Below are 13,270 nucleotides of genomic sequence, written 5' to 3' on the forward strand. Positions count from 1 at the left end.
AGGAGACATTTTCCCCAACAGCTGAACAGAAGATGCCCAAACTGGAGCCCATGGGCTGCTGCACAAACAGCTGGCAGTGGCAGGCACAGCCATAGACCCCCACACTCTTGGCAGGAGTTTTCTCCTTCCCTCCAGCACAAGGACACTTCTCAATTGGTTGTATTTTAAGTAATTAAGTCAAGAAAAAAACAAAAAACAACCCTGTCCTACTGCCAGGTTACACTGCAAAGACATAAATCCTCCCAAGACATGTTCCATACAAGACAATAGATTTGTTTATACACCCCCTTCAGGAAGCACCCAGGAAGAGAAAGCTGTGAAATCAAGCAGAGACTATTAGAGAATAAATAGGGCTAACCATAACCATGAGGGAGAAGCTGTGCAAAGGAAGAAAAGATAAAGCAGCAATCTGACCAGTTCTCATCCCAAAAAGAAAGGAGACTGGGACACCTGTTCCAAATACGCAACATAAATAGTGCTAAATAACCAGCAGACAGAAGAACCTAATTGCTGGATCTCAAAGAGGGCATTCCCAAGTGAAGGATGCTTCTCTTGCAGGGAAGAACTAATTCCTTTTTTTTTTTCCTTGGGACATTATGAAAATTAATTCCCTGCCCATCAAAACACTTGATAAAATCAAATAGCAAACAACACCAGAAACCCCTGAGATATTAATTTGCAGTCCAGAGCAACCCTGACTACTCTGCAGGGAGCTGGGAGCAGTGGCCACCCAAACAAGAAGAATACTAATTAGCTGATTACCCTGCAAGGGCAAGATCTACTGCTCATGGCCTGAGGCAGTGGCATTGCACAAGAGAGGAACAACAGTCCTAAAAAAGTCCTTTTAATCCTAACTAACAGACAGCCTCAAAGCACACAGAGCCTGTGACTCTACAGATGTGCAACATCCCTAAAGAAGGATGGAAGAAAGTTACTGGAGAGAAGGGGCAGGAGGGGCTCAAGAAGTCAGAGGCACCTTTCACACCCAAATTTACCATCTCCTTGCTTCTGGGGCCCTTCTATGTGCTGGAAGGGCAGCAGGGAAAGGGACTCCTTGCTCTCAGTTCAAAGCATTTGAGCCACACCAAGGTTGCTTAAGTAGAAACCTAGAAATGAAGTCTCAAGTCACCCCTGATCCCAGGCCAGCTCAATTTGAATGTGTCCAGTTTTCTGGGATTAAACTGAACAGCTCAAGTGCATACATGTACAAGTTTCTGCTTTTCTCAGGTGTATTGCCTGGCCACCTCTGATGAGCAGTCAGGGATGAGGTGAAGAAAAGAACAGAGAGACTCAGCTCCTCCATTAAAGCAAAGCCTTCCAGAAGAAAAGCTGAGCTATTTGTGTAGTACAGTCCAGTTTTTGTAACACCAGCCATTACTTACCAACTCTACAAAACTGCTTCAACACAAACCTTTCAGAGATTGTTAGTGCATGACTGAGATTGGAGAGGAAAACAGTTTCTGAAAGCTTTTAGAGTGAGCACCAAACACCTCAAGGCACCTCTGAGGGGTGAGAAAACACCCACACCAGAGCAGTGAGAGTCAGGGCAAGATTTTTTCTGAAGCCCCAATGATGTAATCTCTCCCATCTGGAATGGCTTATTAGATTAAAGACAGGAATTAAGAGCAGAGCTCTTAATTAATGCCAGAGAGCTGTGATGTTGTGCTTGGAATAGCTGGGGAATTTCCCTGGGCTCTGTGAACCCCACACAAGTGTGGGTCAGGAGAAGCAGACATTCCAGCAGGAAGGGTCATGGCAGCTCACCTGCCACAAGGGCTGCTGCTGGTCCAGCTCTAGCCCTAGCTAGGAGGGGAAGCAGGACTGGGTGAGACTCCAGGCTCACCCAGTTGTGTCACAGAGCAGGAAAGAGAAGAATGTCCCCAGGAGGAGGAACTGAGCAGGCAGTGACTGAAGGGGCAAGGGGCTGCAATTCCAGGCAGGTAGCATGGTGCTGAGAGCTGACAGTGAAACATGGAGATTCTGACTGCTGCAAGACAACAAAACCTTGCTCTGTGACACCCACATGCTTCTACTTTGTGGCCCATCACCACTCTGAAATACATCCCAGGCAGTGAATTCAGATTGTGGCTGAATTAAGCTGCAGTTGTTGGCCAGAAGTAGCTTTAAGCCATTGTCCAATTAAGCAGCAGTAAAAGTTGCCATAAAAACCCAGCTGTGCTGTTCCAAGAATGCTTCCCAGACCTTTCTGCATCTAAGACCACCAACCCTTCCTGCAGTCAGAGACCAGCAGCACATCTCTGCTTTCAGCCCTGCTGCAGGCTCAGTGTCACAGCCACTCCTCTCCCCTGCCCTGGCTCAACTCCCAGCCCCTGAGTTAAACTGAGTTAAAGGCAGTGCTCTGCATCCTTCTGCAGCATTGCTCTGAGCCCCACAGAGAAACCCAAACCACCACAAGCCAAATTAATTCCAAAAACATCTGCAGACTTGCTCCTTGCTGACACAGGACTGGCAGGGGGAGACCTGGCTTGTCTTACAGCTTTGGTCCCAACCATGGGAAAGCTGCAGCCACAGGATCCAGGTGCAGATATTCCTAGCATGCAGCTTGGTTCCTCCTGCTCACAGAAGAGGGGCTGCAATGCTGCAGTGAACCCAGCCATCTGCTTGGGCAGCTGCAGGGTTATCACCTGTCTGCAATGAAACCTCACCTGCTTCAGCTCTGCACAGCTCTGAGTAACAACCAGCCTCTCATAACCATCATCACCTGAGCTTTCTCCTCACCAGATCCAAGTCCTGAAGTCAAGATCTAACCAACAGTCACAAAACACAGATAATCCAGGTATGAATACTCCTGTCTGGCTCTGCTCTGTGTGCAGCATCCTCTCTCTCACTTTCAGCAAGCCAGCCCTTATTTACCTCCTTTCCCTGCTCAGGAGGTAGCACCAGGGCAGCTCCATTTTTTTGAAGAAAAGAGCAACCAAACAATGCAGTTGCTCCAATTCCCAGCTATTCCTGTGACTCCAGAGCCTGGAGTAACTATAAGCACACTGCTCCTGCCTCCCCTAAAGGTGCCTCCCTCAGCAACTCCAAATCAGAGGCTCACCTGACTCCTTCCTGCCACTGCCTTCTGTCAGCCTGACACTCCACACCACCCCCACGACTGCCATCCTCCACTGCCTGCTCATAAAAAGAAGGCAACAAAAGAAAAAAAAAGAGCCAGCTCGCTCTGCTCCAGCACTTGCCACAGCTAGGACCTGAAGAGGACAGACTGGAAAGGAAGGAACACTGTGAACCAGCACCCTGCCCCAGACACTGAGTGTTGAGAGGCAGCTCAAGCTGTGCTGCTGCTCACCAGGATCTTTGGGTTAGCTGCACCACCTAATTAGTGGCTTGTCTTCATTTTCTTCTGCCTTCACTCAGAGTCAGGATTGAAAACACGAAGGAGGCGAATTTTTTCCTTTGGGCTTGGTGGTTTATTAAATCTTATCTAAAGTACAGAGAGTTCTGCAACACTTCTGGCTAAAAGTGAGCAAAATGGAGGTGAATTTAGCTAGATGCGAGTTCTTTCAAAGCTGAACACTCCAATAGAGAATTACCACCTATATTATTTATACTTTTGACCCAATAAGCAAACCCCTGTGACCCACAGTGCAGCACTAACTGTCCAACCAAAAACCACTACCTGAAACTAATAAGGAAGAAGACAGAAAGAGGCAACACCCAAGAACATCCATCTTGTCCGATATCTATTACCATACTCTAAAACCCCAAATTCCAAACCATGTGAAATCACACACTTCTATCCTAACTACACACCAGTGATTTTAATCTAGAAATCTAGAAGCCTTCTCCAAGGTCTCAAGCCAAAAGCAGTGTTCTCCTGGGGGTCTGAAAGTTCACAACTCCCAGGCTTCTGCGTTCCAACAGATCCTCACCCCAGAGCCACCTGGCAGAGGTGTGCAGAGGAAGCCCATCCATGCATCCCTCTGTCTGTCTGTCTGTCCATGCATCCCTACCTGCAGGGAGAAGGTCAGTGCCAGCTCTGTCTCCACGTGTCCACTCGGGGGCAACACGATCTCGTGGGAGCGCAGGATGCGCTTGGAGCCCTGCAGGAAACAAAGTCCAGCAGCAGGTGAATTCCCCACCTCTCACATCCCATCCCAGCCAGGCTCACTGCACACCAGGAAACGTTGTCAGGGACTACCAGGGAGAAGTGAATGGATGGCTCTGACCTTGTACTTCTGTGAAATATTAATGAGATGAAAGGGAGATATTTGACTAATAAAGATTTGGGCATATTTACCGTCCCTAACGGCAACAATGCAGCTTTTGTTCTGCCAAACCCCAGCCTTGAATGGCTGAGTCAACCCCCAAGCTCTGGAGTTGAAGTCTCTTATTTTCACTCAGCCAATAGGTACAAGGCTCTTCCTCTCCTGGGTCTGGAAGCTGCAGCATCATGCTTAAATCTCCACGACAGACTGGGCTTTTTTTTTTATGCACACACCCCTCCCTGGGGAAAATGAGGACTTTAACCTGTCTAAACAATTGCCAGTAGCTGGGGATATTAAAGAAAAAATTCACTAAGCATCTCAGTGGAGTCTGGAGATTTAATGTAGCACAGGGCAACTCCAAATCAACCCTGTGTGTGGGCTGCCTTATGCTAACAGAGTTACCAGGCTATTTACTGTGCGAGCATTTCATTCCAGGGAATGTTTGAGGGAAAACTAGCAGAGAAACATGACAGACTGCTGCCTAGCAAGCCCTTCTGCATTGTTCAAACACAGAGGCAAGTTTCAGAGGGCTCTGGCTCCATGTTCTGCTGAGGCTGCAGATCTGGCTTTGTCCAGACGGGCTGATCTCCCAGAAGCACAGAACTGGAGCTCTCAAAAAAGCAGCATCTGGGAAATCAGAGATAGACTGGGAGGGGGTGAACACCTCCAAGTGGAAATGCAGTCTGCCCCTATCAGCCTCAAAGAGCATCACGAGATGAGAGGCAGCAGAGCCTGGCTTACATCCCCTCCTCCCCAAAGACAGCCTGAGCTCCAGCAGATCTGACACCAGACAACAGAGCAGAGCCAGGCACCCAAGGGCTGCCCCCAGGACAAGCAGCACACGTGCAAGTGAAGCACAGCCAGCCTGGCAGCAGCAGCAGCTGCTCCACTTGTGCAAAGCTCCCAATAGCAGCAATCTTGCTTTGCTGGTTACGCAACCAAAACCTAATGAAAGACCAAATATAGTTGCTTTTATAAGGCAGATAAACAGAGCAACGGCTGGGGAAAATGCAGCTGACAGCTCTTTGAACATCTCTGCTCTGCAGGCTGCAGGGAGAGGTGGGAAATGCAGGTGAGATGCTCTCATTAGGTCTGAATGCAGTCATTCCCTCTGGAAGGGCTGTGATGTCTGACAACTCGTGTGCAATTCCCCACACAAAGCAGTCATTTGACAGAGATCATGTATTTGATGATCCAGTACCACCAGCCTCCAACAATAGGCACGTCAGAAACCTGAGGGCTGGCCAATAAAGCATCCCTAAAAAGCCTGTCAGCATCAGCATCATAACCTGCAATCTCTAAAGGGATTTTTAATAGTGTGGAGAGGACTGCTCAGGTTCCAGTGTCGGAACACTGCAGCAACACACATACACAAAATGGGATGTGAAACCCTCAAGTGTTAAAATTCCCTATGGATTTGTGGCCTGGGACAAGCTTTCACCTATACAAAGTGTCAGCAGCAGGAATCAGGACAGGAAAAAAAAGGTTTTGCCCTAATAAAAGCTGCTGAATTCTTCAACCCAAGTCTGGCACTCTCTGGGCACAGATCATTTGCTGACAAGCCTCAGGTGCTTACAGTGATGCAGTCATCATCCAGGAGGACAAACATATGGAAAACATTCAGCCTTGATAAGCAGTATCTGACAGCCTGGAAACCCACAGCAGTGCATCCTCTGAGGTTCCTACAAATCCAGGTGCGTGAAGCAGTTTCTTGCCTTTCTGCTCTCTGCTGTGGGTGCACAAACCCCCTCTAACTTAGAGGGACACATTTTTACCCCAGCTGGAAGACTCAGAGGTGAGAGGCACCAATTAAATCCTCAGCTACGTGTTCTTCCTTCCTGATTTCACCTTCCAAACTAGACTTGGCGTGCTTTGACACAACCAGCTCTCTGCAGGGGTTTTCCTGGCTCTTCATTGAAAAAGCAGAAGCTTTTCAGCACAGTGTCTTAGGTTGCAATACAAGATGTAACCAGCGTGTGTATTCTACCTCCATCTGTTAAAACCAGCTGGGGCAATCATCTTTATCTTTTCCACAGCCCATCCTCCCTCCAGGAGATATCTCCTGTTAATGGGCCATTCAGTCCCACTGCATGACTGATAAAATTCCATCATCCCACTGGGAGATGCTCCAGCCAGGGGGAGCAGCCAAACATTTCCTACCCAGATAAAAACTGAGATTTGGAACATCAGAACAGCCTTGTTCCACTGGATTCCAGAGGAAAAGCAGACCTTTCCACATCATCCCTGCACCTTCAGAGGAAACTGCACCTTCTCCAGGAGCACTGCTCCAGCTGAACCACATCTGCCCCTGCAGGAGGATGCAGCCACCATTGAATGGGACTGCTGCCACCACCCTGACTGACTGACGGGTGTCAGCTTGGATTCTGACTCTGGCAGTGTTTGGGATTGTTCTTTGTAATACTGCATTTCTATTTTAATTTTCCTAGTAAAGAACTGTTATTCCTAATTCCCATATCTTTGCCTGAGAGCTCCTTAATTTCAAAATTATAACAATAATTTGGAGGGAGGGGGTTTACATTCTCCATTTCAAAGAGAAGTTTCTGCCTTTATTGACAGGCACCTGTCCTTCAAACCAGGACACACAGTCAATACCCTGCTCATAGGTCTGCTAGGCTTTTCCTAGTTGAGCACTTCAGTGTTTGCAGTGATGGCAGCATGTGAGCAAGCACAGAGGAGCTGAGCCCCTTTCCTTCCCAGCCCTCCTCCAGGCAGAGTGACCTACATGGAGGCACCTCATTAAATGGCACAAACATCTGCTGTGAAGTGGGTTATTTACCTAGGATGACAACTGTATTTTAGGAAAAGCAATTAGTCTGTACAGGCACCCTGCAAATCTTGGCCACAGACTCAACAGCAGAGCTGCCCACCAGCAGAGGAAGGCCCAGATTCCCCAAACCAAGACCCAGTTACCAAGATATTCAGTCCCAGACTGTTTAACAGAGTCAGGTTTGGATTTTGTGCTAGCTCAGGAGAAAAGGTGACATGTGATCTGTGAAGAGCATTTTTACATGCAGAGAAGCTCATGTTGAGCCATCAGAGAACAATATTCTTCATTTACAACAGTGAAATGAGGTAGGAACATGGAAGAAGGGTCAGAAAAGAGTCTACACAGACCCATAACACCCTCATGGACTTGGGAAGAAGTCTCTGGATGCAATGGACCCTCACATGGAGGTAAAGCTCAGTTTGGGCACCTGCCCAGAATTTTGAGTCAAACAAAACAATTCTTAGAACTGAGCAGCAATTACCTGCATTTTGACAGCAATGACCCCAGAAATATGCTCCTTATCCAATTCCTTTAAGACTACCAGTTTCTTTAATGTCAAGCTGCACAACCTGCAAACAGGAACAGAAGAGAAAGAGTTACAATCACACCTAGAAAAGGAAAAGCTCTGATCAACTTTTATACACAGCAGTATCCCAGTTTGAGGAACAGGCTCCAGACACAAGCCACACACTGACACAAAGACATCAGAAATATAGGAGGCTTCCCTGGCTTCTCAAGACTGAATTTCTCCAACCTTTCATAAACACAAGGAGGTGGACAGGAGGTACATCTGTGTCTGACACAGGCACCAGACAGTACTGGCCTGCACTGACCATACCCTGGGAACCCTTCCTTCAAGTCAGACCAGAAGCTGCAGGGTCAGAGGAATTAAATTCCAGCAATATGAAAGCAGAGAGTCAATCTAATTTTAAACTTGTCTGCTTCCCTAGATTGTTGGCTTTTTCAGTTTCAGCCTCCTGGCTCCCAAAGATCTCTCTCCCACCTCCTCTTGCCAGCCCACACTTTCTTCTCCTCACCCCCAAACAAAAGTGCTAGCAAGGCTCAGGCTCTCTGATGGAAAGGGCTGGAGGGAGGGAACAAAGGAAAAGAAAAAGGAGAGGACTCAAGTGGTGCCCTCTGGCCCTGGTGTTCACATGCCACACATAGGCAAGTAAATCACATTCTTCACCCAGGCAATGCTACACTGTTCTGGTTAAAGCTGTCAGGGAGACGAAATTCAGCCTCTGCAGCTGAGTTCAGGCTCTGGGTAAGAGGACCATGGCATTGGAACTGTCACAGTTTCACAGATAACTGGGGGGATTCAGAAGGCACACCCATGAGCAAACTTCAGGCAAAGATAAACCTGAAACTGAGACAGCTCAGTTTGGGGATAGCAGAGCCAGAGAAAGTTGCTGGGCGGGCTGTAGTGACTAGACATCATCTGTCACACTGGCCAGGAGCCAGCAGAGCCTTTGTGTCAGGTTCTTACTCCATGGCATGGGCATCTCTGGCCTCTGGCATGGAATACCAGCAGACAGCAGCACTGCTCTTCCCAAACCCACTACTGAGCTCTTCCTCCCAGATCAAGTGTAACACCAGGGCTGTTCATGGAGGGGTGAACTCCAGCAGTAGGTGGGGATGAAAGAGGAGCTGATGCTGGATTTTGGGACAAGTGCCAGGGACTGAAGCCTGCAGCTGAACTACAGCACTTGCCACTGGTGCCAGGTGCCTGACGAGGCAGCACTGCAAGGGTGAATTGCAGCTCCACCACCTTTTCCACTGCTTTGCTGCAGTGCCTGAGGGCAGACAGCATCAGCCTGGGTGCAAAACAGCAGAGAGATGCAGCTAAAGGAGTGGGGGCAGATGTTGAAGCAAGTACTGCTGATATTCTGAAACACCCATGGCTCTTCCTGAGCTCTGGTCAGCAACAGGGAAGAGCCAGTCCTATGCTCTGCACCCCAGCACCTCTCCAAACATGTCATTGCCAGCCTCTTCTCCACTCCAGCCCATGCCATCTGCTCTCCCTCCTCATTTGCAAGGGTCTTCCTCCTGCTAAAACCCCCAAAAAACAAGAGAAAGAGAGAACTACAAGCTCTCTCCTTTGCATTGTGAGACAGTACAAGCTGAGATGCTGCAGAAATCACAGAGAAGGTGGATAAAACACGGCTGCCTGGGTTGTCCTGTCCCCTGCCAGCAGCTGTGTGGACACAGCACAAGCTGAGATGCTGCAGAAATTACAGAGGAGGTGGAACAACCACGGCTGCCTGGTCTCTGTCCCCTTCTGTCCCCTGCCAGCAGCTGTGTGCCCTGGCAGGCAGGCAAAGCTGCATCTCCCAGCCTGCAGCACAGGACAGGGTGCTGGCTTGTGCTCTGCACCCCAAATTAAACAGCAGGCACAGACAGACACGGCTGGGGCTGTGAAGCAGCAGGGAGATGGGCTGGAAGAAAGCTGTGAAGCCCTTTGCAATGCTGTAGCTGCAGGATAATTGTGCTCAGCTTGCCAAAAGCCACAGAGCGCTGGCCAGTCAGGTGCTGGGAGCAGAGGTAGGACAACACACTGGCATTGTCTCAGCTGGCAGGCAAGGAACAAAGGCCTTTTTCTCTCCAGCCCCAAGCTCGAGGATGGAAAAGGTACAGGAAGGAACAATGGTGTTCTCAGCACACAGAGAGGAGCACAAGGAGGGCGTTCTGTTCTCCGCCGGGCATTCCTTCAATTCATCATTTATGAGCTTTGATCAAACCCTGTGGAGCACTTGCTGCTTGGGGTGAGGGGGGGAAATAAAATTAAAAGCCTCCTTTAGAGTGATCAGAAAAACAAAAGCAGTTTAAAAAGACACGGGACACATCTGCTTTCTTTATCCCCCATTGCTGGGCTGCTTGGTACTAAAAGGCACTTCACACAAAAAACAATGGAATGTTTATCCTCTCCATCGGCGGGGGGCTGGGTGTGTGGGGGATGGATGAAAATCACTTTAAATCCCATCAGATCACTCTTACCCTCAACAGCTATCGCAGCCTAAGCTGGCAGCTTACAAATCAAAGCAATATTCAGAACATGTGGCAGAAAGGGGCCATACCTCACCCAAATCATGATGAAAAGGCACATCCCAAGTGTGTCCCTGTCACCAGCATGAGGATCCTGAACTACTCAGGCACAGGTACCGCCAGGATTTGCTGTAGGATTGCAAGGATTTTATGGCACAGTGTGCACTTATCTTTTTTTTTTTATGGGTACTTATCTTTTACCAAGGTTTTATTGTACTTCCATCAAGTCTCAGGGGTCAAAGCAGGGATCAGGCTCACGAGCCACTTCTATCAACACACCTGTTAGCTTAAACACTGGTAAATAAAACAGAGCAGACATGGGTGGAACTGGTGGAAAAAGAACAAGGCTGCATTTGGAAGTGTCTAAAACATAGAGATACGATCTCTGTGAGCACAGAAAAAATAACCTAGCACACACAGGGGGAACCCAGGAAGCCTGAGGTGTGGAGCTGAAAGAGCCTGAAGTATTTTGAAAGCCTGGGACTGCAGTACAGGAGGTGCAGAGAAATCCTGCCTTTGCATGTTCCAGCAGTGACCTACACAAGGGGAGCTCAGGCAGCAAAAGCACTAAGTTAGTAAAGCAGACTTAAATCAGGACAGTGGAAATCTGAGAGCCAGTATTTCCAGCCTTCATTGAAGGTTCAGAGTTGATGTCTCTGCCAGGAGCTCAGCTGGATCCCAAACAGCAGCAGGAGCCTCTGTCCCCTCTGGTCACTCACATGTCCCCACAGCCAGCGGGTACCTGGTCCTGGTTTTGGGTTCACAAATTATGAGACATCTTAATGCTACAATAAAACTCCATCTTTTTACATCACTGCTGCAAGAACAGAGTTTTAAAGAGTTGCATGTTTTGCTTTTGCATCCCTCTGATAGGAAGATCAGGAAAATAAACCCCCTCCAAGAAAAAGTCTGCCCTGCTGAATTAAATGTCTGTTTCTCCACAGGGAGCACAGTAATTGCACCGAGACCTCGCTCACGCAGAGACAGTCGAATCAACAGGAAGGAAAAATTAAAAATTAAAGACCTGCATTTTAATTAAACCCCACCAAAGTAGAGAATAATAGCAGGATGCATCCACAGTTACAGGGGACTCCAAGTGCAAGATGGGAGCTGGGGCAGGAAGGCTGTAGGACACAGATACCCTTTGTCCAGGCTCAGAGCTGTGAAGAACTGTTCCTAGAGAAAGTGTTTCACTTTGCTCTGAGGTCTGAAAACCTCAATCAGCTGATGGCCATAAGGAAGGAATTGGTTTCCCTTTGGCCACTGGACAGTTTCACCTCATCCAAGTCATCTCAGCAGTTCAGGACAGGCACCTGAGCTGACACTTTACACCCACATCAGTCCCAAAATAAACCACGAGCCACTCAAGGGAGACCTGGAGGGAGACACCCACCTACACAGCCTTGCCCAGATAAACAGAGCCATTCTGCACGTGTGTCTGTGCAGGGGGGGCTGGAGCCAGGAGCCCTGCACAGCGTTTTGGGGAGACAGCTGCTCCAGGAGGGTGTGAAAGTCTGCAGCACACCGAGCTGGCTGCTGGAAGAGCCAGCACATGGACAAACTTGCTACTGCACTTACAAGCCAAAGGAGGGTCTGTACTGGCCCAGGGAAGAAAGCAGGACAGAAGTGCCATCCTCTGGTGTCACTGACACATCAGATCCAGGCTCTGGTCAAGGGCAGCAGCAGCAGCCTCAGAAAGATGCTTCCTCACTTCCCAAAGCTTAATGAGACACCTCCCTGAACATGATCTAATCTAGGTCACATTATCAGGGAAGCTCACAGGCAAGGTGAAATCAAAAGGAGAGGCAGAGGTCAGGCACCCCAGTTTTTGCCATGACAGAATCATAACCTGAGTAATCTGCAAAGAAACCTAACAGTCTTTCATTCACATTTCCCACTAAGCTGACCTTTAATCAGCTGCTCTGGCTATAAATCCATTTGAGTAATGTTTAAGCAGACAGGGAACAATTGCAGAGCCAGTATTTTCATTGTTCTTGTTCTCAAGGATCTTGAAATCCTTTTCCCAGCATTCATACAGAGAATTAAGCTGTTAAGATTCTGGAGACTAAGAGCTATAGAAATATAATAGAAATGCTGGAGCAAGCAGGTCTTGTTCAGCCAGGTAGGAGGATGGCAGCTTATTTTACACAACAGGTTCTACCCAGGACCTCACAAGGACACACAGCCAGACACTATCCCTGAAATACTGTCCTGCTCACTTGAAAGAAATTACAAATATGCCTACTCCAAACTGAGCAAGCAAAAGGGGGTGGGCGTGTTAAAACTTTGCAGACCTGCATAATTTTTACAAGATCCTAGAACTCCACAAATGGGCACATGTGCTACTTCAAGTTAATAAGACCAAGTAGTAAAGCACAGCTGAGCCTAAAATCTTCTAATCCAACACATCAACTGGAAAATGCTGAGAGATGTCTTCCTTCAGTAGGTCAAGACATTGCTGGCTGGCTCACCAAGGGCACAAAGGGATTAGGGTCCCTGCAAGCCAAATAACCCACAAAGAAGAGTTTACATATTCCATTGGCACAGCTCATTTCTTAGTGCTTCAGTGTGGGAAATAGAAAAAGGTGTAAAACTGGGAAGGAAAGGGCACTGCTGGGACACAGCAATGCTGGTGCTAAAGCCAAACCTCCACAGCTCCACACATTCTTCAAGCAGAATTTCTTGTGGCAGTTGTGTCACACACAGCTGCTCTACCTGGCCAAAAAGTGACATGTTCCAAGTCCCACCTGCAGCAAATCAGCCTGTCTCACACCAACTGCTCACCTCCAGCTACATGCTCTGAGCTGTGCCACTGAGAAACAGCAGCTTTCTCTTTAGGAAATCACCTCAGCAAGAGCAGGGCTAGCTCTTCACACATAGCAGGGGTAGCTCTTCACACATCTGTTGGCCTCAGTGGGATCTCAGCTCCTGCACACATTGTTGTACATTGGTTTCTTACTTGTCAATTTGATGATGTGAAATCCCTTTATAGGGTGGCTTAAAAGGGGGAAAAAAACCAACCACTGTCAAAGCAGGGATTAAGTCTGTTTCTCAGACAGGCTATGGAGTATAAAGGAGTCAGGCAAACTCACCTAGGTGTTCACACCATGCTGCCTGCAAAGCCAGGCACAGGCACAAATGCACTTAAATGCATCTCTCCTGGTTTGCCTCTTCCAAACCCAGCATCCTCCAGAACAACAGCACAGCA

The 13,270-nt window shown here is 48.2% G+C and overlaps 2 protein-coding genes across 5 annotated transcripts in view; one reads left to right on the top strand and one right to left on the bottom strand.

Moving 5' to 3' along the window:
• The window catches only part of NOTCH2 (notch receptor 2), a gene marked incomplete at its 5' end in the record, with an annotated part of 177,680 nt that overhangs the window by 44,978 nt on the left and 119,432 nt on the right, over positions 1-13,270 (top strand). The gene's annotated exons all lie outside the window — the stretch shown is intronic.
• Positions 1-13,270, bottom strand: part of PACS2 (phosphofurin acidic cluster sorting protein 2) — a 74,112-nt gene that overhangs the window by 41,298 nt on the left and 19,544 nt on the right. For all 4 annotated transcript variants that reach the window (XM_079314152.1, XM_079314151.1, XM_079314149.1 and 1 more), the window contains exons 2-3: positions 7,499-7,586; positions 3,975-4,064 (exon numbers count right to left, since the gene is read on the bottom strand). In XM_079314152.1, coding sequence (XP_079170278.1) covers positions 3,975-4,064; positions 7,499-7,586 — 178 coding nt within the window. The remainder of the gene's footprint in view (positions 1-3,974; positions 4,065-7,498; positions 7,587-13,270) is intronic.

Source organism: Erithacus rubecula, assembly GCF_903797595.1.
Source record: "Erithacus rubecula genome assembly, chromosome: 10".
In the NCBI taxonomy this organism is placed as follows: Eukaryota; Metazoa; Chordata; class Aves; order Passeriformes; family Muscicapidae; genus Erithacus; species Erithacus rubecula.